Source organism: Sciurus vulgaris (genome assembly GCF_902686455.1).
Source record: "Sciurus vulgaris genome assembly, chromosome: 3".
NCBI classification, from domain to species: Eukaryota; Metazoa; Chordata; class Mammalia; order Rodentia; family Sciuridae; genus Sciurus; species Sciurus vulgaris.
The window spans coordinates 64,414,110-64,441,981 of NC_136463.1; the positions used below are offsets into that span (position 1 = coordinate 64,414,110).

At 44.8% G+C, this 27,872-nt stretch overlaps 1 protein-coding gene across 1 annotated transcript in view; it reads right to left on the bottom strand.

The window, feature by feature from the left end:
• The window catches only part of NXN (nucleoredoxin), a 149,233-nt gene that overhangs the window by 23,521 nt on the left and 97,840 nt on the right, over window positions 1-27,872 (bottom strand). The window contains exon 2 of the mRNA XM_079130898.1: window positions 1,133-1,250. Coding sequence (XP_078987024.1) covers window positions 1,133-1,250 — 118 coding nt within the window. The remainder of the gene's footprint in view (window positions 1-1,132; window positions 1,251-27,872) is intronic.

Here is a 27,872-nt window from a genome sequence, read left to right on the forward strand (position 1 = left end):
GCAGGAGGACTGCAAGTTCAAGGCCAGCCTCAGCAATTAGCGAGGGCCTGAGCAATTTAGTGAGACCCTGTATCAAAAAATAAAAAACGGGCTAAGGATGTGGCTCAGTGGTTAAGCGCCCCTGGGTTTAATCCTCAGTACAAAAAAAAAAAAATTCTAGGGCTGGAATCATGAAATCGGGCAATCTATATTGTCAACAATCTTCAGTGTGTGCAAGCATGCAAGCATGCGTGTGCATATGTGAGTGTGTGTTTAAATCTTCATTGCAACAAAAGACAGCAATGAAGCCATGGTGAGACAGGTTGAGCATCCCTAATCCTTAAATTTAAAACTTTTTAAGAATCCTTTTGGTGCTCAAAAAGTTTTAAGATTTCAGAGTATTTCAGATTGTTGGATTAAGGATATTCAACTGGTCAAGTCTGTGCAAATATTCCAAAATACAAAAAATTTCAAAATCTGAAACATTTCTGTTCCCAAGCATTTCAGATGAGGGGTACTCAATCTATATTTAAATTGCAAGAGAGAAAGGCCCCACTTAGTCTGTCTCTGTTAAGGTAACAGTGCTGTTGAAAATAGCAGTAGAAAGCTGGGTATATGGTGCATGCTTGTTATCCTAGTTACTTGGGAGGCTGAGTCAGGAGGATGGCAAGTTAGAGGCGAGCATGGGCAACTTAGCTAGTCCCTGTCTCAAAATTAAAAATAGAAATGACTAGGAAGGTGGCTCAGTGGTGGCGCACTCCTAGGTTTAATCCCCATTACAGCAAAAAAGAGAAGGAAGGAAGGAAGGAAGGAGAGAGAAATAGCACTAGAGGCCAGTATCTGGTTCTTTTTTTTTTTTTTTTTCCCCTGCCTTTCAACAGCCTTCTTAGTCTTCAAAGCTGAACTTTCTTTCCTAGATTCCATTTCCTTTGGCCCATGAATTAAAGTCCCCTAGAGGGACATTCTTATTCCTTTAAAAATCTTAACCACGACCTACAAAATACCATAATTTCATCAAGACAGTGTTTTGTAGCCATGTAAACCCACTTACATGTATTATATTAGCACTCTGTGTACCAAGGAGGAGGGGGCTAGGGCAGGGGAAGGAGTGGGATTCGAGTCATAAGTGTGGCTAGAGAGGCTGAAGCTTCACCTTCTGGGTCATCACGGATCACAAGGAGCCCATTCCTGCACACGACCTTCCCAGTGGTGGCGTCTAGGAATATTAGCGATGGAATGTTGGAAATTCGGTATTTGTTCCAAAGTTTAAGCTGTAAAAAGAAAAGTATAAGGAGGGTGTTAAATCCAAACCAAATGAATCGCAGAGTTCTTTTGAGACCCTCAGGAAATGAGTGGGAAAAGCACTAAAGTGTATATAAAGGAATAACTGGGCAAAAGCAGGATGCCTGGCTACAATCCCCATGTGCCCGTGTGGCCGATACAGAGAGGAGAACCCAGGCCCCACCCACAATCAAGCTGTGACAGATGGTGGAGGACCAGGCTTATTCTCTCCCGCCTCTCCCACAGGCAGTCTCTGAAACGCATGGCGATGAAGGTGAGTGAAAACTGTTTAGACAAAACAGGACCTCCACCAGGTGGCTGAGGGAGGAAGGAAGGCTTCTCATTAGCTTCTCCACCCACCAGCAGGCAGCAGCAGCCGGCCACTCCCCTGCTTTCCCCCTTCGCCCCAAGGGAGAAGGGACAGCTTTTCCAACAAGAGCAAGTAGTTCAAATGTGCCCCTCACCACCTCACCCCTCAGACCTGCACTTGGAATACCACTGTGGCTATAGATGAGTGCCACTTGGCCTGCCACACAGGAGGCAGCAATGTCCCAAACCAGCCCCAACCCACAGCTCTAGGTGCCACTCAAAACAACCTCGGGCTGTTGGCAGGTTGTTCAGATTGGCTGTGCAAACCGTCAGAGGTCCTGGGTCTAAAGGAATGAAGCCGAGAGAACCTGAGACCAATGGCCCGGATGGGAAGCCAGGTACGTGTGGGCCCCTTGTCTGCTCACTGCCATGTTGAGAACTGCTTAGGTGGGCCTCTGGGTTTCTGAAACTTAACTGCCAAGCCCCCAAAGCAATGCCATTAAATGAAATGTTGGGCTGGTGACAAGTCTATGGAACAGAAAGAAATGAAGGAAATGGCGCATGGCCCCACTGATAGGCTACTCAGCTGTGAGACTCCCTTCCAGACAAGGAGGTCCACTGCTCAGGCACTGGCAGGACAGGGCATGGACGTGACACAGGATAACAGGCACCAGAAGGCCGAATGCATGCAGCAGAAAGACACATGTTACCATGATTGTCCCCCTTCCCTGACGGGGTACTGGTGATTGAACCCAGGGCCTTGCACGTGCTAGGCAAGTACCCTACCACTGAATTACCCCTCCCCTGCCACCCGTTCTTTTTAGTTTTATTTTGAGATGGGGTCTCGGTTAAGTTGCCGGGGCTGGCCTCAATTTTGTGATCCTTCTGTCTTAGCCTCTGGGATTATAGGCATGCCAAGAAATGTCAGGCTTCCCTGTCTGTGGAGACCCATGTCTTGGCAGGAAGGGTTGTGGGACCCCACCTCAAACTGGGTGGGCCCTACTTGCAGCTGCCTGTTTTTCCCAGACCCACATTTCCGGTGGGTTCACAAAACAGCCTCTGCATAGACAGTTTTCAATGACCAATATTACATCATTCCAGAGAAACCTGATCCTGGGCTCCGATGAAACAGTCTTAAGAGATTTGACAACGAGACCATCCTGCCACTGGGATCAGATTCATTAAGTTTGCTGTGCTGTGTACATGTCCAGCCAGGAAGGTAGGGAGGAAAAAAAGAAAAGAAGAAATTAAAGGGAAATAAAGAGAGAGAAAAGAAAGTTAAGATGATTAAAATTTTTTTTCTTTTTGGTTTAAAGAGTAGTGTGTGTGTGTGTGTGTGTGTGTGTGTGTGTGTGTGTGTGTGTGTGTGTTGGGGGGAATAACTGCTGGAAAAAATTGAGAAAGCAAACCACAAAAACTAAAGTAAAAAAATAACCCATGATTCACCACTTAGGAAAGTTTAGACCATTTTACATTTCTACCAGTGGTAATTGAAAGAGCCTACCTCCTAGTACCCTCGCCAACATTATCATTGACAATAGTTTTACAATTTGGCAGGGAAAAAAATATACTTAATTTTTGTTGGCTATCTTTTTGTTATTGATGTTCAAGGTACACCATTGATACACATTTTCCCTCAGTGTGTTTTATAACTGGCAAGTGCTGAAATTAGCTCTGTAGATATTAATTGAGCACCTACTATGTGCCAGGCCTCTTCTAAGTGCAGGGGTACAGGAAAGAACAGGGTGAGTGACGCTGCTGCCCTTGTGGAGCTTTTGTTCTCATGGGAGGGACAGATAAGAAATAAGAAAAGAAATAGAAAAACAATTCCAGGTACTTGTAAGAAATAGGAAGAAAATACAACAGGGCAAGAGCAAGGGCAGGGTAGCAGGAGTGGCCCACATTTTAGGGGAGCACACTGGAGGCGGTTGGAAGAAATGACACTGGGCACAGACTTCACTCATGGAATGGAGCAAGCTGCATGCACATGGGGGAGGCCACCTGAGGCCCAGTGAACCTGTGCAGAGGCTGGGAGGCTGACCTCAAAGGCTGCACTTGACACAGAGTCAGCGACGGGGACTGTGATGACATCTGAGGGCACTTGTTTATGGACTTGATCTTTTAGACCTATAGACGTTGGAAAAATGATGGAGTTTTATCCTAAGTATAATAGGAAGCTACTGAGGGCTATCAGGGCAGAGCAGGTGTGAACTGATTTACTTTTTAAAAAAGTCACCTTGGCACCCTGGTTACTATGAAGGAATGGAAAGTGGGAAAAGGCAGGTGACCAATCAGAGGCTACTGAGAACAACCCAGACAGGAGGTTAGAGCCACGGCAGGGTTTGGGTCACAGTGGCACAGGGAGGACATGATCTATTTTGAAGAAAGAGTCAACATGGTAGGTGAACAGATTAGATCTCAGGAAGGAAAAAGAAAGACCAAGGTGGGCCATGTTTGGGGGCTGCTGTAGTTTGAATTTTAAGTGTCTCCCAAGGCCCATGTGTTACAGACATGGGTTCACAGTGCTCTTAGGAGCAACCTTTGGGAGGTGGGGCCTAATAGAAGACTGTCAGTCAGGTCACTGGGGTGTACCCTCAAAGAGGCTATTGGGACGCTGGTCCCTTCCTGTTTCTTTGCTTCCCACCTGCCAAGAGAACAGCTTGCTCTACTGATTGTTTCCCATCATGATAGGATGCCTTGTTACAGGCCTCAAAGCATCAGAGCCACATGGTCATGGACTGAAACCATGAGCTAAAATAAACCTTTCGTCTTTATAAATTGACTATCTTAGGTGTTTTGTTAAAGTAACAGAAATCTAATACAAAGGCTTGGCCAAGTGTGTCCAGGGGATGGGACCCCATAACCAAGATGGCGATCAACAGAGGAAGAGCACATTTGAGAGGAAAGCGTAAGACTGAGTAGGCAATCTTGAGGTGCCTGCTGGATGTGCAAGTGGAGATTTCAAGTTGACGCAGGGATTCATGGACTCTGAGGAAAGAGAGGGCTTGAGATGCAAATCAGGGATCATCGGTGACTAGATGTTCAAGGTCATGTCCCGGATAAGAGCATCCAAGGAGAAATCAAAGTTGAGAAAGTGACCCCAGGATAGAGCTGGGGATCACAGACACAGAGGACTGAGGAGGCCTGGGTAAAGCAGGGGCTGGTGGAAAGCAGAGAGCACACAACTACTTCAGCGGCTGCTGAGATGTGACCTTGACAAGGCCTAAGGGAATCAGAGGCACAGAAGAGCAGGGAAAAAGGATGGCATGGTTCTATCCAGCACACATGCCTAGTGGGCCTGTGACCCAACCAAACGCCAGTCCTCTTGCCAACACAGGCTACATTAAGAGGAGAATAATTAAAAGAAAGGAGGTTATAAAAAGAGAAAGATGAGGTAGATTAGGGGATGAGGGGGGAACATAGATGATTTCTTTTGAGTTTTGCTGTAAAGAGAGTGGAGAGGGCTGGGGAGATAGCTCAGTTGGTAGACTGCTTGCCTTGCAAGCATAAGGCCCTTGGGTCAATCCCCAGCACCGCAAAAAAAAAAAAAAAAAAAAAAAAAGAGAGAGAGAGAGAGCGAGAGAGAGAGAGAGAGAGAGAGGAGAAATGGGGGCATAGTTGGAAAAACACATACTGACGTCAGAAGGATATATACATCCCTCCCCGCTACTAGGAATTGAACCCTGGGCTGCTTAACCACGAGCCACATCCACAGTCCTTTACATATCTTATTTTGAGCCAGCACCTTGCTACGTTACTGAGGTTGGCCTTGAACTTGCAATTAATCCTGCCTGAGCTCCTGAAGGTTGGGGTTACAGGTGTGTACTGCCACACCTGGTGAGAGGATATTTTTAAAAAGGTAGGATAACATTGTTGCCTGGGATAATCTAGGAGAGAAAGAACAAAACTGAAGCGAGGGAGAGCAGCAAGAACAGTCCTTGGATGAGCAAAACAGTGAGATCTAGGTCATAAATGGGAAGGTGGGGTTGTAAAATAGCCCATTTTAAAAGTCAATACTCTGACTTCAAAGCAGTTTTTTATCTGAATAGAAGTCATGCTATTTCTAAGTAAAGACAACTCTACCTTTTCTTTTCAACCGTTCCACCATTTATCTCCTTTTCTTAAAGAACGATCATGGTTGGAACTTGCAGAACAATATTAAGCAGCAAGCATTCTTATCTTCCTACCTGACTATATGCATGTATCTGAAATTATCTCACCAGCAAATACAGTATTAGTCATTGGTTTGAGATAGATATTCTTTAACATGCTAAAAAGAAAATATTCTTCCATAACTTTTTGACCAAAATTTGAATCAGGATTGGATGACTTCTCGACGACGGTGATGATTAAGTACTGGGACTGAACCCAGGGGCGCTTAACAACTGGGCCACAACCCCAGCCCTTTTCATTTTGAGACAGGGTCTCACTAAGCTGCTTCGGGTCCTGCTAAGTTGCTGAGGCTGGCTTTGAACTCCCAATCCTCCTGCCTCAGCCTCCAGAATCACTGGGAATTCAGGTGTGAGCCACCACGGCTGGCTTATTTTAACCCGTTGTGGGGCTTTTCATTAGTAGTTGCTCTAAGGTTAAAGTATCCTTGCCTAGAAGAAATCCTCCCTGATCCTGGTCCTGTGTACACTATTAGGGATCATTAGGGTCATATCTTTCCTGGGGCTTGGAGCTACCCCAAGCAAATGACACCTTGTAACAAGACTCTTTTGGGGTAACTAGATTGTTCCCTAAAGTAAACTGCAACCTGTGAGCCTTAAACAGAAAGCTGGCAGATGCAACATGATTGTAGTAGAATGGTTTGAATGTGGCACCCATTTTATGCTCAAAATGTAAGTTATGGGCTAGGGAGATAGCTCAGTCAGTAGAGTGCTTGCCTTGCATGCACAAGGCCCTGGGTTCGATCCCCAGCACCGCAAAAAAAGAGTAAGTTATGTGTTTGTCTCTTGGCAACATATTTTTAAAGAAAAAGAACTGGACATAAGTCAGTGGTAGAGCATGTGCTTAGCATGCATGAGGTCCTGGGCTCCATCCTCAGCACCAAAAAACAAACGAACCAACAAAAGCCACAACAAGAACCACCACAAAAAAGAACTGGTGGTGGGGCTTTGCTACTGGGCAGCCCAGCCGCTAATGCTCAGCAGAGATGCCCCACCCTCACCCCTTGCAGACTCTAGATAATGAGAAACTCAAATTACTTCTGAGTTCTTCATGCAGACAAAAGAATTTTAACACCTCTCCCTGCCTTGCTCCAAACCACCACAGATCTATCATCTCTCTCAGAATCCTCCTTGGGAAACTAAGAAGTTATAACTTCTGTGACCCTCATCATCCCTCTTACTTAGGGATCCCACACTTCTTTCTCACTGAGTCTCAGGAAAACAGCAGGTCTTGGCTGTGTTTTACCCAGTCATCATTGGATCTCTGATTCCAAGGGCCACTGGTTTAGAGTTAAAAAAAAAAAAAAAAAAAAAAATTTCTTCTAAACACATCTGACACTGAAAAGTCAAACCTTTTATAGGCTAACCCATCACAGTCTAATTTTATATGACAGTGATTTATTTAGGAACTTGTGTCATTCATCAGTGAGCTATGTCTATCTGTGGATGGGCCTGGACTCTCTCAGGCTGTGGCATCAAGGCTACTTAGGTCTGAAACAGTGTAGAAGATTCAGAAATAATCTTTCCAACCCTATTGATCTTGATACCTGAATCACAATCTCATTCTTAGGTTTGAAAAGGCATCTGGGACTATGCCGAGGGTTCCCTCATGCTGTCTGAAAATAAGAAAAGTTTGAGTTTAAAGAAATGCTCCTATGTGCCTTAGTGTGCCTCAAATGCATGGAAGGTTTTCCCAAAAAGCCTCTGAAAATAACCATTTCTTGGGTCACTTGAGGATAAAAGCTAAGGGATCTTTTCACCAGCGAAAAATACACACACCAAAAAAGTCTGTGTGTAATTTCACAGAGCTCATGAATCCCTTAAAGCCTGTTGGAGGAACCTGCCTGATCATGGGAGGTCTATGGGCCCAGATAAAGACCCCCTTGTCTTAAAGAGTTCATTTCAGTGTGGACTTGACCTTGTCTCCACAGGGAGAGCTATAGTACTGATTCATCTTCATTCCTGCTATTAAAATCTCCTCCAATAGAATCAGCATTTGCCTAAAATTTAAGATGATAGCATAGTGAAAAGTGAGTGATAAAATCCCACTATCCTGCTGCTGCTGGGGTCCTGACTCCTTCAGCACCGATTAGTGCCAGTGGAATCTAACCCACCTTTGTCTTCAGGGTGGGCATACCCAAATCACTCAGGACTGAGAGCTAACTGCACTTTTTAAAGAAAGCATCCCTAAGAAATAAGTTCGCATTTGGTTTTAGGGGTTGTTTGTTGTTGTTGTAGTTATTTTACAGTGCTGAGGACTAAACCCAGGGTCTTCTGCATGCAAGGTAAACATTAGGCACAAAACCCACCACTGAGCTATGCTGCCAGTCCTTACATCAGAGCATTTAATTATCAGTTCTTCCTCATCCTCTTAAAAGTCCTTCCTGGGGAGGAAACATGGTAGTATAGGAAAAAATCAGGATTTGGAGGGGCTGGGCTGACATCCTGGCCCTGCACCTTATTAGATGTCAGCAGAGGACTCGGGAACACTCAGGTCTTGCTCTTAGCACAGTCATGGCCACACTGCAGGATGAATATGAGACTGAAAGGAGGTGAAGTGTGTTGGAGACACTCTAAAAGCATGCACACAGGGGACATGCCATTAATATTGGAATCTGATTTATGCTTATTTCCCTCTTGTCTTATCAGCATGCTCTTCAAAAAAACGTTTCCCTATCAACTTTATTTTACAATTAATCAATCAACTGTATAGTTAGTAGGCTGTAAATGAAACTACTCAGAGAATGGGGATTTCCTTCTAGAGCAAATGGTATTTTGCCACAAGAAACTCCTACAACACAGAGCTATTGGAGCCTGTTTTATGTGGTTGGTTTGCCATTCTCCTCCTTTCTTTACCCCCTCACTCTCATAGTTAGATTTCCAATTCAATTTATTCTTGTATTTACTTTTGAGACAGGTTCTCACTATGTTGCCCAGGATGATCTTGAACTTCTGGGGCTCAAGTGAATCTCCTGCCACAGCCTCCGGAGTAGCTGAGACCTGACAGCCACCAAGCTGGACTGGAAAAAAAAATTTTTTTTTATTAATTACCTCTGTGGATTTTGCTTTTCTCAGTACTTAAAGGATCCATGGCACTGCATCTGAATCTGAAAGGAATTCCTACTTGGTTTCCTCATCCCTGCCATGGATGACAAAGTGTGAAATACAGTCCAGTCTAGTTCAAACGAGCGTGGGAGGAAAAAGGAGCTGAGTCAGGCACTTCTTAGCCCTGCCGTCTTTGAACTAGGAGACTGGATTGAGGGCAAGAGCTCACATTCCACTGTGTGTCACAAGATTTTTTTTTTTAAAGGCCAATGGTGACTTGGGCACTTAAAAAGGACTACACTGACTGTCACTGCTACAGTTAGGAGCGCCCAAGTGGCTTCTACATGTTTGTGCTCTCTCCTAAGACTGTTCTGGCAAAAAAATTTTAAAAGTCCACTCAAAGTTCATTTTGATGACATCTTCAGCCCCTTTCTTCCATAGCTACCCAAATGTCAGGTGACTCCAATGTAATATGCTGCAGCAAAACCCCAACATCCAGACATCTAAGTATTCCACATGAGTTCACTAAATTCAGAAGCAAGGCAACAAAGATGAAAAAGGAAAGAAACAAAGAGGAGACAATATGAGCTCGACTTGGCAAAAATCAAAAAGGATGACAAAATGAGCTATCCAGTTACTTGAAAGTTCCCCTTCCTGGGCTTGACGGCTAGCTCTGGTTCCAAGGCTGTGGTTGGAACTATCATACTAGGAGCACTAGCCAGAAATGCTTTTATAGCAACCCACAAAATGAAGAAGCAAGTATCACAAGGGACAGGATTGGGAAATGGTAAACTGTAAAAATGCAAATGAGAAAAAACAGCTGAACTCAAAGACTGGTGGAATCAGTCAGCATGCACAGATGCCACAGGGAAATACAACCTGGTGATTTCGGAGAAGTCCCAGCTCACAGGGTAACACAGGACCCACCTCTCAAGCTAAGGCTGGGTCTTGCACTTGACCGGGGGACTAAGCTTTTCCTTCTCAGCAGCTGCTGGAAATCTGTGGGGTGAAGCCAAAGCTAACACAGATGGAGGCTTAATCAGCAAACTCCTTGGCCAGGTCAGCCAAGCCTTCTCAGGCACTTTGTCCCTGCCCTACCATCCTGTGCTGACCTCAATCAAGACCACCTTTTCTATGAATAGCAGTAAAAAAACAGACCCTGAGAAGTGTCCCCACCCTTCCTACCCAAACATGACCAAAGCCCATTGTATATACAGTCTGAGAGAAAAAAAATTTCACTTGTCCCACCCTCCAGTGTGAAGGGGATACACATCATGGAGGTTACTTAGCACAAGCTCTGCAGTCAGGCTGCCAGGGCCTAAGTCGTCTCCAGTCACTTAGCAGTTGGTGACTTCAGGAAAGCTACCTGATTCTCTCTTGGTTCTTCCATCTGTAAAATGGGAATAATAGAACCTACACCTCATTGGGCCATTGTGAAGATTAGATGAGTTACTTTAAGTGTTTAAGAATAAGATCTGACACAGGGTAGGTACAATATAACATATGTGTTAGTTGCTGTTATTACCAGCAATTATTACTATTGCTATTGTTATCCCAGCACCATCTACTAAATGCTCCCATAGGAATTTGTCCTCATATCCCCAGAGTTCAGACACAATTTTTGACCCCTTTGCTCTTGAGGCACGATTCCAAGTGTGTGATTTGGTCTATTATTGTCATTTTCACTGACTGGTAGAGCAGCAGGTCCAGCACAGCACCCAGCATGTTATGCATTCAGTAACGAAAGAGGAAGGAACAGAAAGAAAGAAGGGCGAGAAGGAACACTATTAGTCCTGGGCTGTTAGACTGGATGCTTACTAAGCAATCAAGTTCAGTTATCTAAATGGCTTCTTCACTATCAAGTCTCCTCCTAGTTCCTTAGAGGCCCAGGATTGATTGATTGATGTAATTCCCTCCTTTGCCCACCTCTCACCCTCCCCTCCATTTTTTAGCAGGGTGACTGAACCCGAGGCTCTGTACCACTGAGCTTCATACACCCGCAAGTCCTTTTTTTTATTTTTTGAGACAAGATCTTGCTAAGCTGCTGAGATTGGCTTTCAATTTATGATCCTGCTGCCTCGGTCCCCCAAACTGCTGGGATTATAGGTGTGTGCCACCACACTGGCCCCGAACATCCTTTAAATAGCAGAATAAATGACTCAGTACAGTTGCTCTTCTCCTTTTATCCAACAGTGCCTTTAACCTCTGTGTGCGACTCACTTTCCCATCTTTCCTTTGACCAGAGTCATCAGAGAACAAACCATGTGAGACCAAGAAAAAGATTCAAGTAGGCTGGGCCCAGCCAGTCAGAACCATTACTGGCCTATGACAATCCAAAGAGTTCCTACTGGATCTGCAACAATAACACTGGATTTTTATAGCTGGTTCAGAGAGAGGACTATGCCCCCAAGGGTCACAACAGTGTGAGGTCTAGAAAATAACCTGTCCACTCTGCTTCCTGCAGACAATGGCACCAGACATTAAACATGCCACAAGTCCCTCTTCTGGGTCCTTCTCTGCTACTATAGTAAAAAAAAAAAAAAAGACTGGGTAGATGAGACATTAAAAATTTACTCTTCACTCCTTCAAATCTCAGAACAGTGAGTTTTCTAACTGATTTACAGCTGACCTAGCTAGGCTATGCAATCCAATAGGGCTTTATTAAATGGTGATTTACTTAAAACACTCTAATCAAAGTGCTGCAGCGGGAGGGGGAGGTGGTAAAATACCACGCCTGCCTTCAGGACCCATAGAGTTTATAAAGTGGAAAATAGTTAAAATGATAAATTTAAGATTATGTCTATTTTATTGCAATAAATAAAGATATGGAACTACAACTATATGCACAGGCATGATATAAGGCAGTGCTGCCAATTGCCAGAAGAAACAAAGAGGGCAGGAAGGGAGACTGGCTCCATCCGAGTTTAGTGACTGCTGGGAAGAGCTCTGCATGCTAAATCAAACGCCCTGAAGGAAGATGATGATCCCTCAAGAGAATACTGCCATTTCTCCTTGGCCATAAGTAGAAAAATATGATGTCCCATGTAGTCTTTGTTTAGCATCCTTGTCCAGCTACACCGTTCCCATTTCCAAGGGAAATGACCACTGGGGCCTTGTGTCCCTGTGGAACACCTCTAGACAGGGGGACCAGAAGACAACTCTACATAGTAAATGCCTTACCCTCAGCCTGGCGTGTAGGGACTTCTTGAGTCTTAAGGCCTCACTGTGCTTACGAGATACTCTTTTACAACAGAAATCACTTTGCTGCTAGTGCAAGAGACAGAGATCTGAAGTGCTACCTTTGTCTCTTGATCCAAGGGGGATGTCTACCCTCTGCAGCAGCCATCCTTCTCCTCACCTCACTGGTTTATGGCAAGACAAACTTCCATCTTTGTGTATCACCCCAAAGTACTCACAGAGGCCCTGGTGATTCCCAGGGTAAAGGGCTGCACACTGTGCCTCTCTTAGATTGAACACAAAACAACCACTGTCCCATAAGCCTTGCTTCAAGAGGATCACTGCATTCTGGCAGTCCCCAATCCTCCACTGCATGGACGCAGCAAGTAGATGGCAGGGGTGAGAGATTGGGCCCTGGAGCAGATGACTCTGGTTGGAATCCTGGCAAATGCGTTACCCTCCCCAAGCCTCACTCTCTGCAGCCACATCTGGTCCATGGTCCCGACCTCCTAGGTTACTGGAGGCTCACTGATACAAAGGTAGTGCTTAGACATGTCCCTGGCACACTATGGGCACCCCCCAGTGCCCAGGCACACCTGAGATCAGGGAGCCTGTGCTAGGGTAACGAGCATCACCAGCTGCAAGAGCACTGAGGACACAGCACTTGACTATGGTGCTGAGGACAGCCTGGTGCCTCGGTGTGTATGTATGTTGGGGGGTGAATAATCCACACAAAGAAATACAAACTTCTACAAGGAACTTACTGTTAGAGGGTAAGGAAAGCAAGAGGAGGGAGGGAGCTGAGGAGTCTCCTTCCCCGGCACCGGCTCCAAGAGGGGCAAAAGCACAAACAGGACGAAACCACAATCCTTCCAACACGACCCTGAGTTCATCCCAGAGAGGAAGATCTTTCTGGACTGGCATCTAGTCTGAGTCTCCTTCTTTTTCAAAACAGGCTGGGCATGGTGGCACATCAATCCCAGTGACTTGGGAGGCTGAAGCAGGAGAATCCCAAGTTGGAGGCCAGCCTGAGCAACTTAGCGAGACCCTGTCTCAAAAATAAAAAATAAACACACATATACACACACACAAATTGGAGGGCTAGAACTCCACCAAGATACAGTCCCTGGTTCTCACTACAACCCCATAAAATACAGGGGTTGATGGGGGCCAGGCAATTAGGTTCAAGGAGGTAAAAAAATGAAGCAGTGCTCCATGTGGCTTTGGAGGCCTTCAGACCCCGGTGGTGAAGGCCCCAGTGGGATACTGCTGAGGATGGAGTGTGAAAATAGCAAAGAGGCTGTATTCTAAGTGCAACCAGCACTAGAAGAAGCCAAGAAGAGGGAACTAAAGGAACTAAGGCACATCTCAGACCCGGGCTCTCTTGGCCTCCTTCTCAGGAGTCACAAGAAAAACAACCAGGCTATTAAACTTTCAGAGAGCAACACCTTCACCTTCAGAATGGCTTCCAGCAACAAGAACATTAATGTAATTATACATTAATGAGATTTTAGGGGGAGAGCAATGTCTACAAATACAAGGACAGACATGTACCCGGTTTCTCCCCGCACTTTCAAAAGTGCAGACATACAAAATCTCTCTGAATTACTCCAATCCATGGCTGGCTTGGAGAGCTCCAGGTCCCTTACACTTGGAACTTGGTACTGTTTGTAACACCCATTAAGGAGGTTCATTTACTAAGCCATGTGACTTCCTGCCCAAATGACTCAATGAGCCAGGAGATGAGCAGTTTGTTGGGAATACAAAGCAGCATATGGCTGCCAGGTTCTTCCTGGCCAGCACCGCAGATGAGCGAAAGGCTGCTGGGTTTCCCCATGCTGCAGTTCTCACAAGCTGACTGAGGGATTTCCTGCAGCCCATCTGGTATCAAAACCTCCACTGGGCAGAGTGGTTTGGAAAAGCGAGGGGGCGGTTTGTAATAACAGACTGCAAAGCGGAAAGCTCTGAAGAAGTGGCTTGCAGTTTTCCTATGAGGGGGACAAAGAGCCAGAGTGAGTCTGAAATCTGAGAGACAAGTCCCAGCCCCAAAGGCAATAACTTCTACTGGGGGATAGGGTTTCTGTGCCTTGTGTCACTGGTCACTGTGGATTCTTCTGCAGATATGAGTGGGAAAGAGTTCAAGTTCGTCCATGTTCACTCTGAGTAGTGCTCTTCCTCCTCCCCTCCACTGGGCACTGATTGAACCTAGGAAAGCGCTACCACTGAGCTATGTCCCCAGTCCTCTTTATTTTTTATTTGGAGATAGGATCTCCCTAAGTCACTGAGGTTGACCTTGAACCTGTGGTCCTCCTGCCTTGGCCTCCTGACTCCCTGGATGCACCAATGCACCCGGCTGAGTAATGCCTTTTTGCTTGAACACTGGGACCTTGATCTGAAATTCTTTTTGAGAGATGTGTTACCACACAAGTTCAACCCAGAATGTTAAGGTCATATCAACAAGGAATAAATTCTTGAGTATTTTCACAACAGATCTTTATAGGACTTACAAGGTTAAAACAGAAAGGCAGAAAAAAGAGTCTAGGAATAATGAAGGAAGAGCATCATGCCCAGTAGATTTAGGGGGATCTGGTGGGAGAACATACTTGTCCAGGCAGCAGTGCCTCCACCCTCTCCCCTCCTTAGCTGCAAGGTGGTAGATGCTACCAATTTACCCTAAGTGATCCATACCCCATGGCTCAGTACTAGATATAAGGTAATTAAATTTGAGAACTGCCTACAGCTGATGAAGGAACTTGCAAGAAATGTGCCAACAAGTTTTCTCTGTCAGTTTGTTTTGTTTTTTAAATAGGAAAAAAAAAAAAAAATAACACCAAGAGACTTTTTTCATCTAAAAACAGATACCCCACCCTCACCCCCAAAAGGTATTAGTGCAAGTTCCCAGGACAGGACAACAGGACTTCCCCAGCCTTGTCAGTTCTGGCTGTGCTGGTGAGCTATGGCTCTGATGTTCCACTAACTGTCAAACTCAGCACTTGAAGGACACATCTAGCATGGCCTTGCTGCATGCCACAGAACTCCCAGCACCTGGTGCTACAGTGAGAAGGTCCAATGAGAAAAAGCCCAACTGCACCAACCGCAGAGACAAGGGAGTTTCTAGATGTGACCCCCCAAGTCAACAGCAAGACAGCATTCCACCCTTCCAGAATCCTGCTGTCATCATCTTTATGGAGTTGGAAACAAAAGACCATCTCAGGTCTCCCTCGCTGGGCAAGTCCTCCAGGGAACTCAATCTCAGCAGCTTTGTGTCTTCAGGGTCTTATAGGTGGTGGGTCCTCAGGAGACACCCCTGATGATGCCCTCAGGCTGACAGGGTGTCTCAGTCTGCCAAGCCTGGGGAATGAGCAAGCCTCTATTGTGTTTTCACACATTTATCATGGTTCCTCAGCAGCTACTCAGTAAGTTGCTATCCAGAAAAGAAATCAGGCAAATAGTCTCCAAATGCTGTGCAGCTTCCAGTAGATCCGGAATGTGATTGCATAACGCCTACTAAACCAAATGCCATAAATTACAAATCAGCAGGCTGAGCTTTTCCATGTCCACTCTCCAGAATGAAAATAAGAGCAGGAAGTATGGTTCGTGAGGATGACGGCGATCTTTATCACTTCAGCGCCATCCGTACCTGTTCCACCGTGCAGCCATTAGCACTCAGCACAGCACTCTTTCCAATTTCCTACTTGATGGTTATTTCATTGGGGTTTCTGTACCCTCCCACCCCACCACCCCCAGCTGCATAGAAAGCTCTGTTTCTTGGCAGAACTTTCTGAGAGCCCAGTTATAAACCCCTTGTTACCACTTTCCTGTTTCAGGAAGTCCCCACTGAGCCCAAGCCAAATGACAAGGAGAGGAAAGGAAACATTTACAATGATGTGAGAAATTCCCAGTCTTGAAAAAAAAAAGATCAAAGAGGATAGTCATGAGTGAGCCTGGCACAGGAAGGCCCTCCATAAATTGAACTGGATTGGTCCAAGACAAGTAACGTCACCTCACTGGGAACCAGCAAGTCAGAAGCCTCCTCAGTCTGAAAACAGCATCAGCCACACCGCTATGGGCCAGCTGCGAAAGGAATCGCATCCCGTACTAAGAAGCTGCAATTGCCACGTACTAAGATGCCTTTATACAGAAATGGACTGTGGCTTGCATTGTTCCCCTCCACCAGCTCTTGAAATGAAAGGATTCCACAGCACAATGAAATAAGTAACAGCAGGGAGAAAGAGAGAGGGAGGTAAATTGTTTGGAAAGTAGAAAACAGGGTGGAAAAGATGAAATTCAAGACAGATGTATGGGAACCGCAAACATATGTCCTTGAATTTATGCATCCAAATGATTTATGTAGAATCAGGAAAAGAAGAACTACATTTCAATGTAGATATATAGTAGTGAACACACAATAAAGTATTACATACTCCTATTCTAATGAAGTAACATTGATTCACATCCTCTAATGCTAAACAAAGCTATTATAAAACAGGTGAGTGAAGAATCTAAGATGATACACTGGTAATCAAGCAGAGAATCTCTGAGGCCCCTGTCACTCTCAACAGGATGTCAACCACCAACGATTTATTTTCAATTACTGGGTAGTGATTTCTTATCTCCAAAAGGTACTGCTATTGCATAACAGCAGCAGAATCTGACAAATAGTAGCATTTGCCAGGTTCATGCCTAGCACTTAAGAGAAAATAAAGCAGGAAATGTAGATGGGTGTTTCCACTGAAACACAAAAGTCCAAGGCTCTAGCCGGAAAGACATTTTTACAATGCAGTATTAATGTGTGTTGTTTTACTTCTAAACAGTTAAGCTCAAAGGGACACCACACAATTGGTTCCAAATGCCTCACACTGAGAAAAAAACACAGGCTGCCTGCTTCACTGGTTTAACTTCTCTGAGTTTGAAACTTTCAAAGGTGATAAAAAGAGAAAAACAGCAGGAATGCCCCTGGATTCCAGGATGTGCTAGAGAAATGGGGTGAGGAAGAGTCCAAGGACATAACATGAGGGGTGGGAGAATGACTGAGTTTTCCTAGATAGGTCAAGTGCCACATTTCAGGACAGTGCTCAGCTGAACATTAGGATCCAAGAATGTGCCCGGTCATTTGTCATTAATAGGCATTTCATGAATATCCCAAACTTACCAAGTTTTTGTATTCACCTTCAAGGGAGGAAGAGTTGGTAAGTACCCAAACATGCTTCCTCTTTGGTCAGTCTACCTGGGATGCTGTCTCTGCACCATGTGCATCCCCTACAACTGTGAGCCTAGGGCCATGCTTCCTCCATGGGCTCCAGTCTTGGACCACAGGTGATCACAGCAGGTAGGAACACTTGACACTAAGACCATTCATACTCTCAACTGGGAATTTGGACTTGGATACAAAGAAGGATTCATTAAGATCAGAGGTTCAAGTATGTTATCAGAGGGCGCCATATTAATCCTGTCAGCCCTTGGGGCAGCTGGAGGTACCTCTCCCTCCAAGTTCTTGGGCTCTGGAGGCTAGTTTTATCCTTGCAAGTAAATAATGATTGTTTCCTAAGTGTGACAGGGATGTCAACAAGGCAGAGGGTGCTGAGAGTGGAAATGGAGACCAAGCACTCAGGTAAAGGGTGGGAACATGAGTAGCCTTGTTGGTCCAAGGACAAACAGAGAGAAATAGAGCTGAGAGAGAGAGAGGACAGAAGAGGGGCAGCATAAAGACACCAGAGAGGCAGAGAGCAGAAAGAAGCATTGAGAGAAGCTGTGTAGTCCCAAAGAGGACAGGAGAGTCTTGCTTCTGCAATTCCACTCTGGTCCCAGCTGCACTCTATTTCCTGAAGCTGGATGTCCATGGGATTAATGACTGTATTCTGAGAATCTGACCAAATCCACTTATGCCAGCTTGTGTGAATTTCTCTTCCTTGTAAACAATTCCTAACTAAGACAGATGTGTGGGTATGTGTGTGCAGAGAAACCATGTATACCATGAAACTTCCTGCTTAAAACATGAGAGCAAAAAGAAAGAAAGAAAAACAACACCCTTAATCTTTTCAAATCCCTTCCTTATAGACCCCTCTCACTTGCAGGGGATATGCTCTAAGACCACCCCTCCCAGTGGATGCCAGTAATCAAGGGTAGTACCAAACTCTATATATACTATGTTTTTTCCTTATATATACAAAAATTTAATGCCTTTTCCATCTTAATGACGCACTCATACGTTGTATCCATAATGTTTATAGTTCAAGGTACAAAGTAAATCTAGATTTTTTTCCTTCTTCACAATTTCACAGAAGTTTCATTCTCATGTTAAATCTGAGCAACTTCAACATGACTTTTTGTTTGTTTGTTTGTTTTTGAGATGGGGGTCTCACTACGTTACCCAGGTTGGCCTAGAATTCCTGGGCTCAAATAATCTTCCTGTCTCACACTCCTGAGTAGCTGTGACTACAGGCATGCACCACCAACACTCAGATTAGAGAAGGGGTCTTGTTAGTTTGCCCAGGCTGTCCACAAACCCCAAACTCTTGAGCTTGAACAATCATTATGATTCAGCCTATATTCCAAGCAGCCAGAATTAGAGATATGCACTATGGCACCTGGTTACTTTTTCACTTTGTGGCTTCTCTTTGGAATATCCTAATTGCCAACATTACTACTCTTGTGCTTTGGGGGCATTATTGAGTAAAAGGACTACTTGAACACAAGCACTATGATACCTCAACAATCTAGGTGATAATGAAGAGAGTTACTAAGTGACTAATGGGAGGGTAGCATATACAATGTGGATACATGGGCAAAAAAATGATTCACATCCTAGGTGGAATATAGGGAGACGGCACAAGATTTCATCACATTATTCAGAACAAAACTTAATTTAAAACTTATGAACTGTTTATTTCTACAACTATCCATGCAATATTCTTAAATTGTAGGTAACTAAAACCATGGAAAGCAAGAGTTCAGATAAAGGGGGAACTACTATGTCACTCTTCTATTCTCCCCACAGAACCTGGAGTCACAAGGAGGAAACTCTTCCTCATGCTAGTGATGCACAGATTGGTGCAAGATGACTTGCCTAAGATGACAGAGCAAATTAGTCACAGGGCCTCTTTACTCCCTGCCAACCACAGGTCCTGGAAATATACTTCTTAAATATAAGCCTAAAATACAACATACATTTCATATGCAGGCAGGTATGAGATAAATCAGTCTATTTCTCTGACTTATGGGTCCAAGGAAAAGTGGTTGTGAATGAACTGCCAAATTCACCAAGAAAAGCCCCTTTTTGTAAGTTCCCATAGTGCAGCTCTCTCTCCAGAAGGTGCTGCACTCTCTGCCTCCAGGGGTACCTCCCTGAGCTGAATCAGAAGGGAAGAAAGTCTGAGGTTTCCTTCACAGACAAGATAAATGGTTACTTAAGAAACAAAAACAAAATCCCATGTCCCCTACAGCACATTCCAAGGGTATTTTTTTCTGGTGCTGGGATTCGAACCCAGGGCCTTGCATATGCTAATCAAGCACTCTACACCCCCAGTCTAGCACATCCCTGAGGTAAGACAGCAAACAGGACATTTCAGCAGCAGACACAGCAAGTTTCCCAATTTTAGTGTTAAATACAGATCACAGGCACTCCTAGGCCAGGTGTGCCAGCACTTTGCTGTGTGTTGGGTTTCCAAAAGCCACTGGTGCCACAGAACCTAAATGGACAGGGTGTAGTTTGTGAGACTGCAATGAGACTTTCTCCTCTAGAACAGAAGTGTCCCAGTGAATCAGACCTTGAATATGCCACTAATCACTTGCTTAGGAAACTTAAACTGCTGAGGCCTTCTGAACAGAAACCACACACAAATGAGTTCTCCATAAGGAGCCCGGACTTTCTGGGACACGCTGGCCATTTTAAAGAGCACAATAATCCTGTCAACCTTGAGCAGAACCGAACTGTTAAATGTCAACACATTTCATACTGGTCTCCAGACCACCCATAGAAGATTCTTGTGTCCAAAAGCAGGGAAATTCAGTTGAGGAGCCGGTTCCAGCACACTTGAGCCCTGTTCTTGGCTAAGCAACAGTAAGCCCCAGCATTTCCCAGGCTGAGATGAGGTGGCCAGCATGAAAGGCTGAGGCAAGCTCTGCCGGCTCCCCCACCAGCAGCCTCAAGCTGCAGACAGAGAGGAAAAGGCTCAAAAAGCAAGAGAGGAGCAAAAAGGGAGGCCAGGGGTCACTGTGGAGGCCCACCCCACTTCCAAGTCACTATGAAGGGCAGGCTGGCTGGAGGGCGGAGTGATGAGCTGGCCATGCTGTGATGTCACTGCACTTCCCTGAGAAAGTTACTTCCACTGCAGACTGGAAAATCATCCTTCGTGCCTCCTAGGCTTGCTGTGAGGATTCAACCAGAGGCGAATTCCAGATGACTTCTTCTGTGACCATATTACCCAACTCTGTCATTCACACATACCATAATTTGTGCCCCCAACTCTGACTCTTACTTATTCTGCTTTAAATACTTTAAAAAAAAAAAAAACTATTTTGAAAGAAAATTTTACACTGCTATAAAGCACTGATTACCCTAAATAGAGGGTGTCAAAATAAAAATAAGAAAGATCAAATAATGGGCTGGGGATGTAGTTCAGTGGCAGAGCACATGCCTAGCACGCATGAGGCCCTAGGTTCAATCCCCAGTACTTCTGGGGGAAAAAAATCAGCTCCTCTTGCCTGAAGGCCCTGGGGTCTGCTTTCTCTATTGAAAAGGAGGTTGGCAAGTCTTCCCAAAGTTTAAAGATGGAGCACCACATTAAGACTTTCTTCTGATAAAACCAGAGACTTGGAGAATGGAAAAAACATGACATAGCTCAGTCAGGGGAGCCAATCTCCGTAACAGTCCGGACACCTTCCATTCCTGAGGCGCTGTGCCAACGGAGGCAATGGTGAGAAAAGGGAACAGGAACCTGAAGAGCAGGTTTACCTCCAGACAGCGCCCAGCAGGCTCTTCGCCGAGGAGGAGACACTGCTGGCTCTGTGTGAGTTCTCCTGCCATCTGGGCATCCCTACTCCTCCTCCCCACACGCCCCATTAGCAGGAACCCGCCTCAGTCACAGCCAGGGATGTCACCATCACAGGACTTCATAAACTCACCACTGACCAGGAAGTGGGCTGCTCCCTGCCTAGGATCTCTCCTGCCCACATTTGTGTCTTGCTCCCCAAACTCATCCCTGTTTGCTCTCTCTTTTCCACCTCCTGATAAAGTCACGAGGGAATATGTTGACAGCCTTGTATCTGAATGTCTGTACTGATGTCCAGAAAATTTGAGTTGGGGGGACTCACTTCCTTTCCTTCCTCACCTGGCTCCCAGAGCTGACAGCTGGTATTAGCTTTGAATCTGGGGTCCCTGAAAGTGTGAAGCAGAAAGGGCTGGTGCAGAAGGAAGAAGAAGGGAGGGTCCGACCATTGTCTGCTCCCTGAGGCAGCCCTGGCCAAAGAGTGGGGGTAAATGCCCATGAACAGCTAGCGATCTGCTTATGCCAAACCAAATATACCCACCCTTTCAAAAGAAGCCTGGAGCTGTCTCCAGCACAAATTGCAAATTGTAAGAAAAGAGTTTCAACATTTATTGCAGTATTTCTACAGGAACCACTTACATCAGAATCTCCTAGACTGATGAAGATTTCTGGGCCTCACCAAATCTGATTCTCTGGGGATGAGTCTTAAAAAATGTAAATTTTAAGAGCTCCCAGGTAACTGTCATGCCTACTAATGTTTGAGCCACACAAGCACCTTCCCACATGGTGCCTCTTTGTAAGTACTTTGCTCCCCGCTCCCAGGTCTGCAGATCTCAGATCTGACATCCTTCCTCAGGGGAGCCTTCTCTGCCCACTGCCTGCTCTCAAGTCCTGACCAGGTTCCCCACTAGATGTCCAAGTCCTGCTCTATTTCTTTCACAGTGCTTATCACAATTTCTAACATAAACTATATTTGTGTGACTTTTCAAATAATGTGTCTTCCCCACTGGAGCTCAGTGAGGGCAGGGGATTCTTTGCTCACGGGTATACCCCAGCTTCCAACCCAGGACCTGGCACTAAGAAGACATACGGTAAAAATAAAGGCTTGTTTAGGTTCTGGAAATTCCTTGTAATAGCAGGTACTGGGAAGGGGGACCTTGCTGCTGAGATATTTTTGAATGTTCTCCATCTGCTCACCCAAGTAGAGTTTTAAGAGTTTGAAATGTTTCATATACTAACAGAATAAGAAGAGAGTCAGCCCCTGAATCTCCTGGGTCTGACTATGCCCAATGAGCTCCAGGTCACCTATGCTCAGGGTAATGAGCAGAGGGAAGGATCGGTTCTCTACTCAACCAGAGATATCTTCTTAAAGGCGACAAAAAACTTGCCTGCTACTTCGAGATTTAAACATGGGTAAAATTTCCCCCAGATCCCATAAGTTCTACTTACATAAATATATTTGTTGAGAAGTTTTGTTTGAATTAGTATAGCGCGCTCTCTCTCTCTCTCTCTCTCACCTCCCATCCCTCCCTCCCTCCCTCCTTCTCTCTAAAAATATGCCCCCAGAAGGAAGCAATCCTTCCATTCTTCAACAAGTATAGGCCTGGTCCCATTTGATCCACCTCCATTTCTGGCAGCCAAATACCCACAAATGTTTAGCTCTGCCATGGGATATGTAGAATAAATTAAGTTTAGGGGGAAAAAATCATAAAACAAGCCTTTGCGTCTCAAGACTCTGTGTACCTTGGCAGGGGGAATGTGTGTGTTACAACAAATCCTATCCAGCGTGCCAGAGAACTCAATCAAAACCAGAGAAACGATTCCTGTCATAGGAGACGGGCTGCTCCAGAGCAGCCCTCTAGGGGAGATGGAGATAAGGGGTCCAATCACGCCTTACATTTGCCAAAATTCTTCTCCAAGATGGCTGAGGAAGGAAAAGACCTAAAACCCCAGAGGAGATGGTCATCCCAAAGTCAGGGCTTGTGCACCGACAAAACAAATATAACACCCCACCAGCAAGCTTTCTCACTGAGGTCTCTGCCTCTGGAACTCTGACTGAATGTGTTCAAGGGGGAGAACAATCTTAAGCTCTAGAATGGGTCTTAAAGCATGGCTCCATTGGTCTTGCTAAGTACTTGTGTTTCACTAGAAATTCCCATTTCCATGGCTGAGCCTGCCCTGTATCTGGATGGCCAAGTCCATCTAAATGCAACTAGTCTACAAAGCCCCACCTTATTATCCACAGGAGTTGACTAGAGAGATTTTCTTACCCTTGGTGAAAGAGGGACCAGACAGTACAGATTTGTTACTTGCTCTATAACTTGGGGTTTTCCAGGTCAATGTTTTATAGGAAGACAAGCCACCCCACGTTCTGTGGTACTTTTTACCACTCTGGAGAAACGCACTAGAAACATCAGATTATCTATGGCTTTTGTGAACCTCTGCTTTTTTAGGCAGGAAAAGGTCATAGGCCACGGATATGATCTCAACTTTGACTTCTGAGGAGCATTCAGAGCCTGTGTTGTGTAAGTCTAGGAAATTACAATCAGGGATGGGTGCACGGGTGCACAACTGTAATCCCAGTGGTTTGGGAGGCCTAGGCAGGAGGATCATGAGTTCAAAGCCAGCCTCAGCAATTTAGCAAGGCTCCAAGCAACTCAGTGAGGCCCTGTCTCTAAATAAAATACAAAATAGGGCTGGGGATGTGGCTCAGTGGTTGAGTGCCCCTGAGTTCAGTCCCTGGTACTAAAAAAAGGGGGAGGGGGGAGAGGGAGAGAGAGAGAGAGAGAGAGAGAGAGAGAGAGAGAGAGAGAGAGAGAGAGAGAGAGAGAGAGAGAGAGAGAGAGAATCAGAAATATTATCCCACGGGAGCAGATTCAGATTAAAACAGGCTTCTATTCCGGTCTTTTTTGAAACTTTCTCCTAGTGATCTAATAACTGAGCCACTTTTAGATGAGCTGAGCACTTGCCACTCAACAGCAACAACAAAAACCAAGCAGGCCTTCTTTTACTATAGATGATGCAACTTAAGGGACAAAAGAACTTGCTAATTAACTGTTGACAAAGGCTGACCACCAGCTACCCTCAAGTTAAAGTTGATACTTTTGATAGATGCTTCCCAGTTTGGGGTTGATTTTAGTTAGTTTGTAAATTAAGCAACAATTCCAAATGACAAACCTACTTCCTTTAATTATCATCACAAATAGTTTGTCTTAGCGAGCTCACCAGGTTCCGGGATCAAAGCTATGTGGTGAGGGTTTTGATGCTTGGTCAAGGTGACTGAACCGGGTTAGATGTAGCTCTATGATAGTACACTTGCCTAGCATGCAGAAGCCCCTGGGTCCAATCTCTAGCACCAACGAAAAGAACAGAAGTTACCAAATAGTTTTACATATACTGTAAATTTTGTTCAGCTCCACGCCATGCCATGGTGAGTGGAACATGAGATCTCAATTACTCCCCTACCTAACTGAGTGCCAGAGAAAAAACAAACAGGTTTCTTTTTTTCTTTTTTCTCCAAGTACTGGGGCTTGAAGTCAGGGGTTCTTTACCACTAACCTATATTCCCAACCCCACCACCCCTCTCTCCTTCCCTCCCTCCCTTCCTTTCTCTCTCTCTCTTTCATGTATTTATTTATTAGACAGGGTCTTCATTAATTGATTGATTGATTGACTGACAACTGATTTAGACAGGGTCTTGCCAAATTGCTAAGGCTGGCCTTCAATTTGTAATCCTCCTGCCTCAGCCTCCTGAGTCACTGGGATTACAGGTGTGTGCCTCCATGCCCTCTTCATACAGGTTTCTGAGAGGAGTCTTACCTCTCTTGCCAGCAGTCTTCTCTGCATGAAGACAAGCATGGAAGGAAAATGACGGCCTTCTAGCTTGTTCCTGTGGGGCTCTTTGGCTTTTACAAGAGAATGACAATCCACCCTCATTCTACAGTCCAGGTATATTCCTTTTTTCCCCACGGCTGCTAGAAAGTGTAACACTGAACTCATTGCCATCCTCCCCAGTGAGAGAAAAGCCACATTTGGGGAAGAATGCTACAAGAATATGCTCCCAGCTGTGCAGTGGTGGAGACCTGTAATTACAGCTACTCAGGAAGCTGATGCAGGAGGATTGCAAATTCAAGGCCAAGTCTGGGCAACTGAGCAAGACCCTGCCTTAAAATAAGATGAAAAGGGCTGGGGTTGTAGCTCAGTGGTGGAGTGTTTGTCTAGTATTCATGAGGCTCTGGATTCAATCCCAGTACTTAATAATAATAATAATAATAAAATATGCTTCCAGATAATCTATAATATTTGCATACTTTAAGGTGGAACTACAAGGGACTGAGCATCATACTAACCACTCCTAGAAGCAGTTTTACTAAATTTCTCTTTGGTGAAATGCCATCAGAGACCATCAATGGTTATCTTTAAAAAAAAAAAAAATTACGAACAAATTATATTATTGAAGGCATTACTGTATGGACCATACAAATTCCTCTGTATATAGGTTTCTAGAAAAAATATCCATGCTTATTTTAAGCAGTTGATTTCATTTTATCTTGCAGACACTGGGAACTGTGGAACAGATAGGTTCCTTTTTTCCCCACGGCTGCTAGGAAGCTGTTACAGTTTGGTTCTGGAATGTTCCCCAAACACTGTTCTGTGAAAGTCTTGGTCTTGGTTCTGGTGCCATGAGGGGCGCGGTGGTAGAAATTTTAAGAGGTGGAACCTAGTGCAAGGTTCCAAGTCAATGGTGGTGTGACCCCGAAAGTGTTGTGGGTCCTGTTTCTTCCTCTCTTTTGAGTCCTGGGCATGAAGTGAGGGGTCCGCCACCACAGGCCCAAATGCAATGGGACCAACCTCCATGGACGAAAACTTCCAAAACTGTGAACCAAACTAAATCTCTTCCCTTTATAAGCTGATTATCTCAGGAGTCCCCCCACCATAAACATAAACACACACACACATACACACACACTGATATTTGTTACAGGAACAGAAAACTAACAAAAACTCATGCAAAAGTTTACTGTTGGATGCCGCTGCCCTGTAGGGCCCGCATGGTAGCTGGCCTCGCCCTAAGATGGCGCCGAGAAGCCCAACCGCAAAGAAAAACAACTTTAAGGAAGTGCTTTCTATTGGCCGACTGATCTCTTCCGCCACCGTGCTCAGCTCGTGATCAGTACATGTCCTCATTACCCACCATTAAGTGTCCACGAGCCAAACGCCTGTTAGGTGATTGGCTGTTACATCCCATAAAGCTGCGTACTTTCCGCGGTGAAGAGAGAGAGCTACACGGCGAGGAGAAGAAGAAGAAGAAGAAGAAGACGGCGGCGGCGGAGGAGGAGGAGGAGGAGGAGAAAGAACCAGGCACTCGGCTCAGAGCTCTCCCATAAAAATAAAGACCTTAAAACTCCATCTGAGAGCCGAGTCTTCATTGTACTCGCTGGACAAGACACTTTACCATGCAGTAGGTGTACAGGTCCCAATAATCTGGCTACTTCTATTTTTGTACTCTTATTTATTTTTCTTATTTCACTTCTTTTAGTTTCTTTTTATTGTGTCTCACCTTCAATTTATTTTATCCTGCCACACTTTATGCTCCCTTGTAAGTCAGCTTTTTTGAACATGGATTGGAATGTGTGGGCACATAACTTTATTTCAAGAGGAAATCTCAGTGCTATTGACCTGACATAAGGATTCCCCACCCTGCCCCCAAAATATATATAAAACTACTGTGAGCTGGCTATACCACGATCCCAGGCTACTTGAAGCTGAGGCTGAAGCAGGTGGATTACAAGTGCAAGGCCAGCTTGAACAACTTAGTGAGACCCTATCTCAAAATAAAAAATGCAAAGGGCTGAGATGTAACTCAGTGGTGAACACGCCTGGGTTCAATCTCCATTACCACAAACCAATAATAACTATAAGTTACTGTGAAAGTCCTATTTTTCAAGGCTATTCTCAAAAAGTTGAGCATAAAAGCAGTGGTTGTGTCAACAGTTACTGCCTTTCCAAATACTGCAAGTGCCATCAAAATATGGCATTGGACAATGCTCCTCTAAGTGGGATTATTTATCTAAACCTGTTGGAGAGCTTTTTTAGGTGGCACAAGTTCTTTACTGAATCAAATAGTAGGGATCTTATTCCTTTTTGTAATTTTCTTTTGGTCCTTCCAATTACTTTAGGGGAAGAGTCTTAGTCTGATGTCAACAAATGATTAGCATTTCTCTAATACCTGCTCACCTTCCTTTACATTTAAGCAAAGATATGAATCTCAATTTTTAAAATGAGCATATTTAAAGAACAATATTAAGTAAACAATGATACAGTTGGCATCCTTACATGACAAAATCACAAAGGTGACACTGGAATGATGGAAAAAAAGTGCAGTGCAGACTTCACGCTCCCCTCTCTGTTCCACACCTAAGCCAGGAGCAGGCAGGGCCAAATCTCTGAGTTCATTTATTCCACTCTGAGTGCCCTGACGTGAATGAAATGGACACCTTGTTCTCCAAGGAAGAATTGTGAGATGATCTGGTTTACGAGCTATCCCAACTTTTAACTTAAACTTGGGAGAGGTTTTTTTTTTTTTTTTTTAAAGAAAAGGTTTGAGCCTGTAGCAGCTCATCACTATGGGAGCCTGTGGAGAGGCCAAACCATTCACCTTGTGGCCAGAAAGTAAAAGAGGAAGGAAGGAAGCAACCAGGGTCCCACCATTCTCTTCAAGGGCACAGGGAGAGTTTTTTGCCAAGAAAATTTACCACTCAAGATATGAACCAAGTTATTTCAGGAAATACTTTCAAATTTAGTTTCCTGTCCAGTTATAGTTTTAAGATGAAGCCTTTTCACTTTGACCTCAAAACTATATTTAATGGAACCTATTAGATGTGTCCGTCCAAGTTGACTAATAGTTGAAAGTTGTCATTTGGAA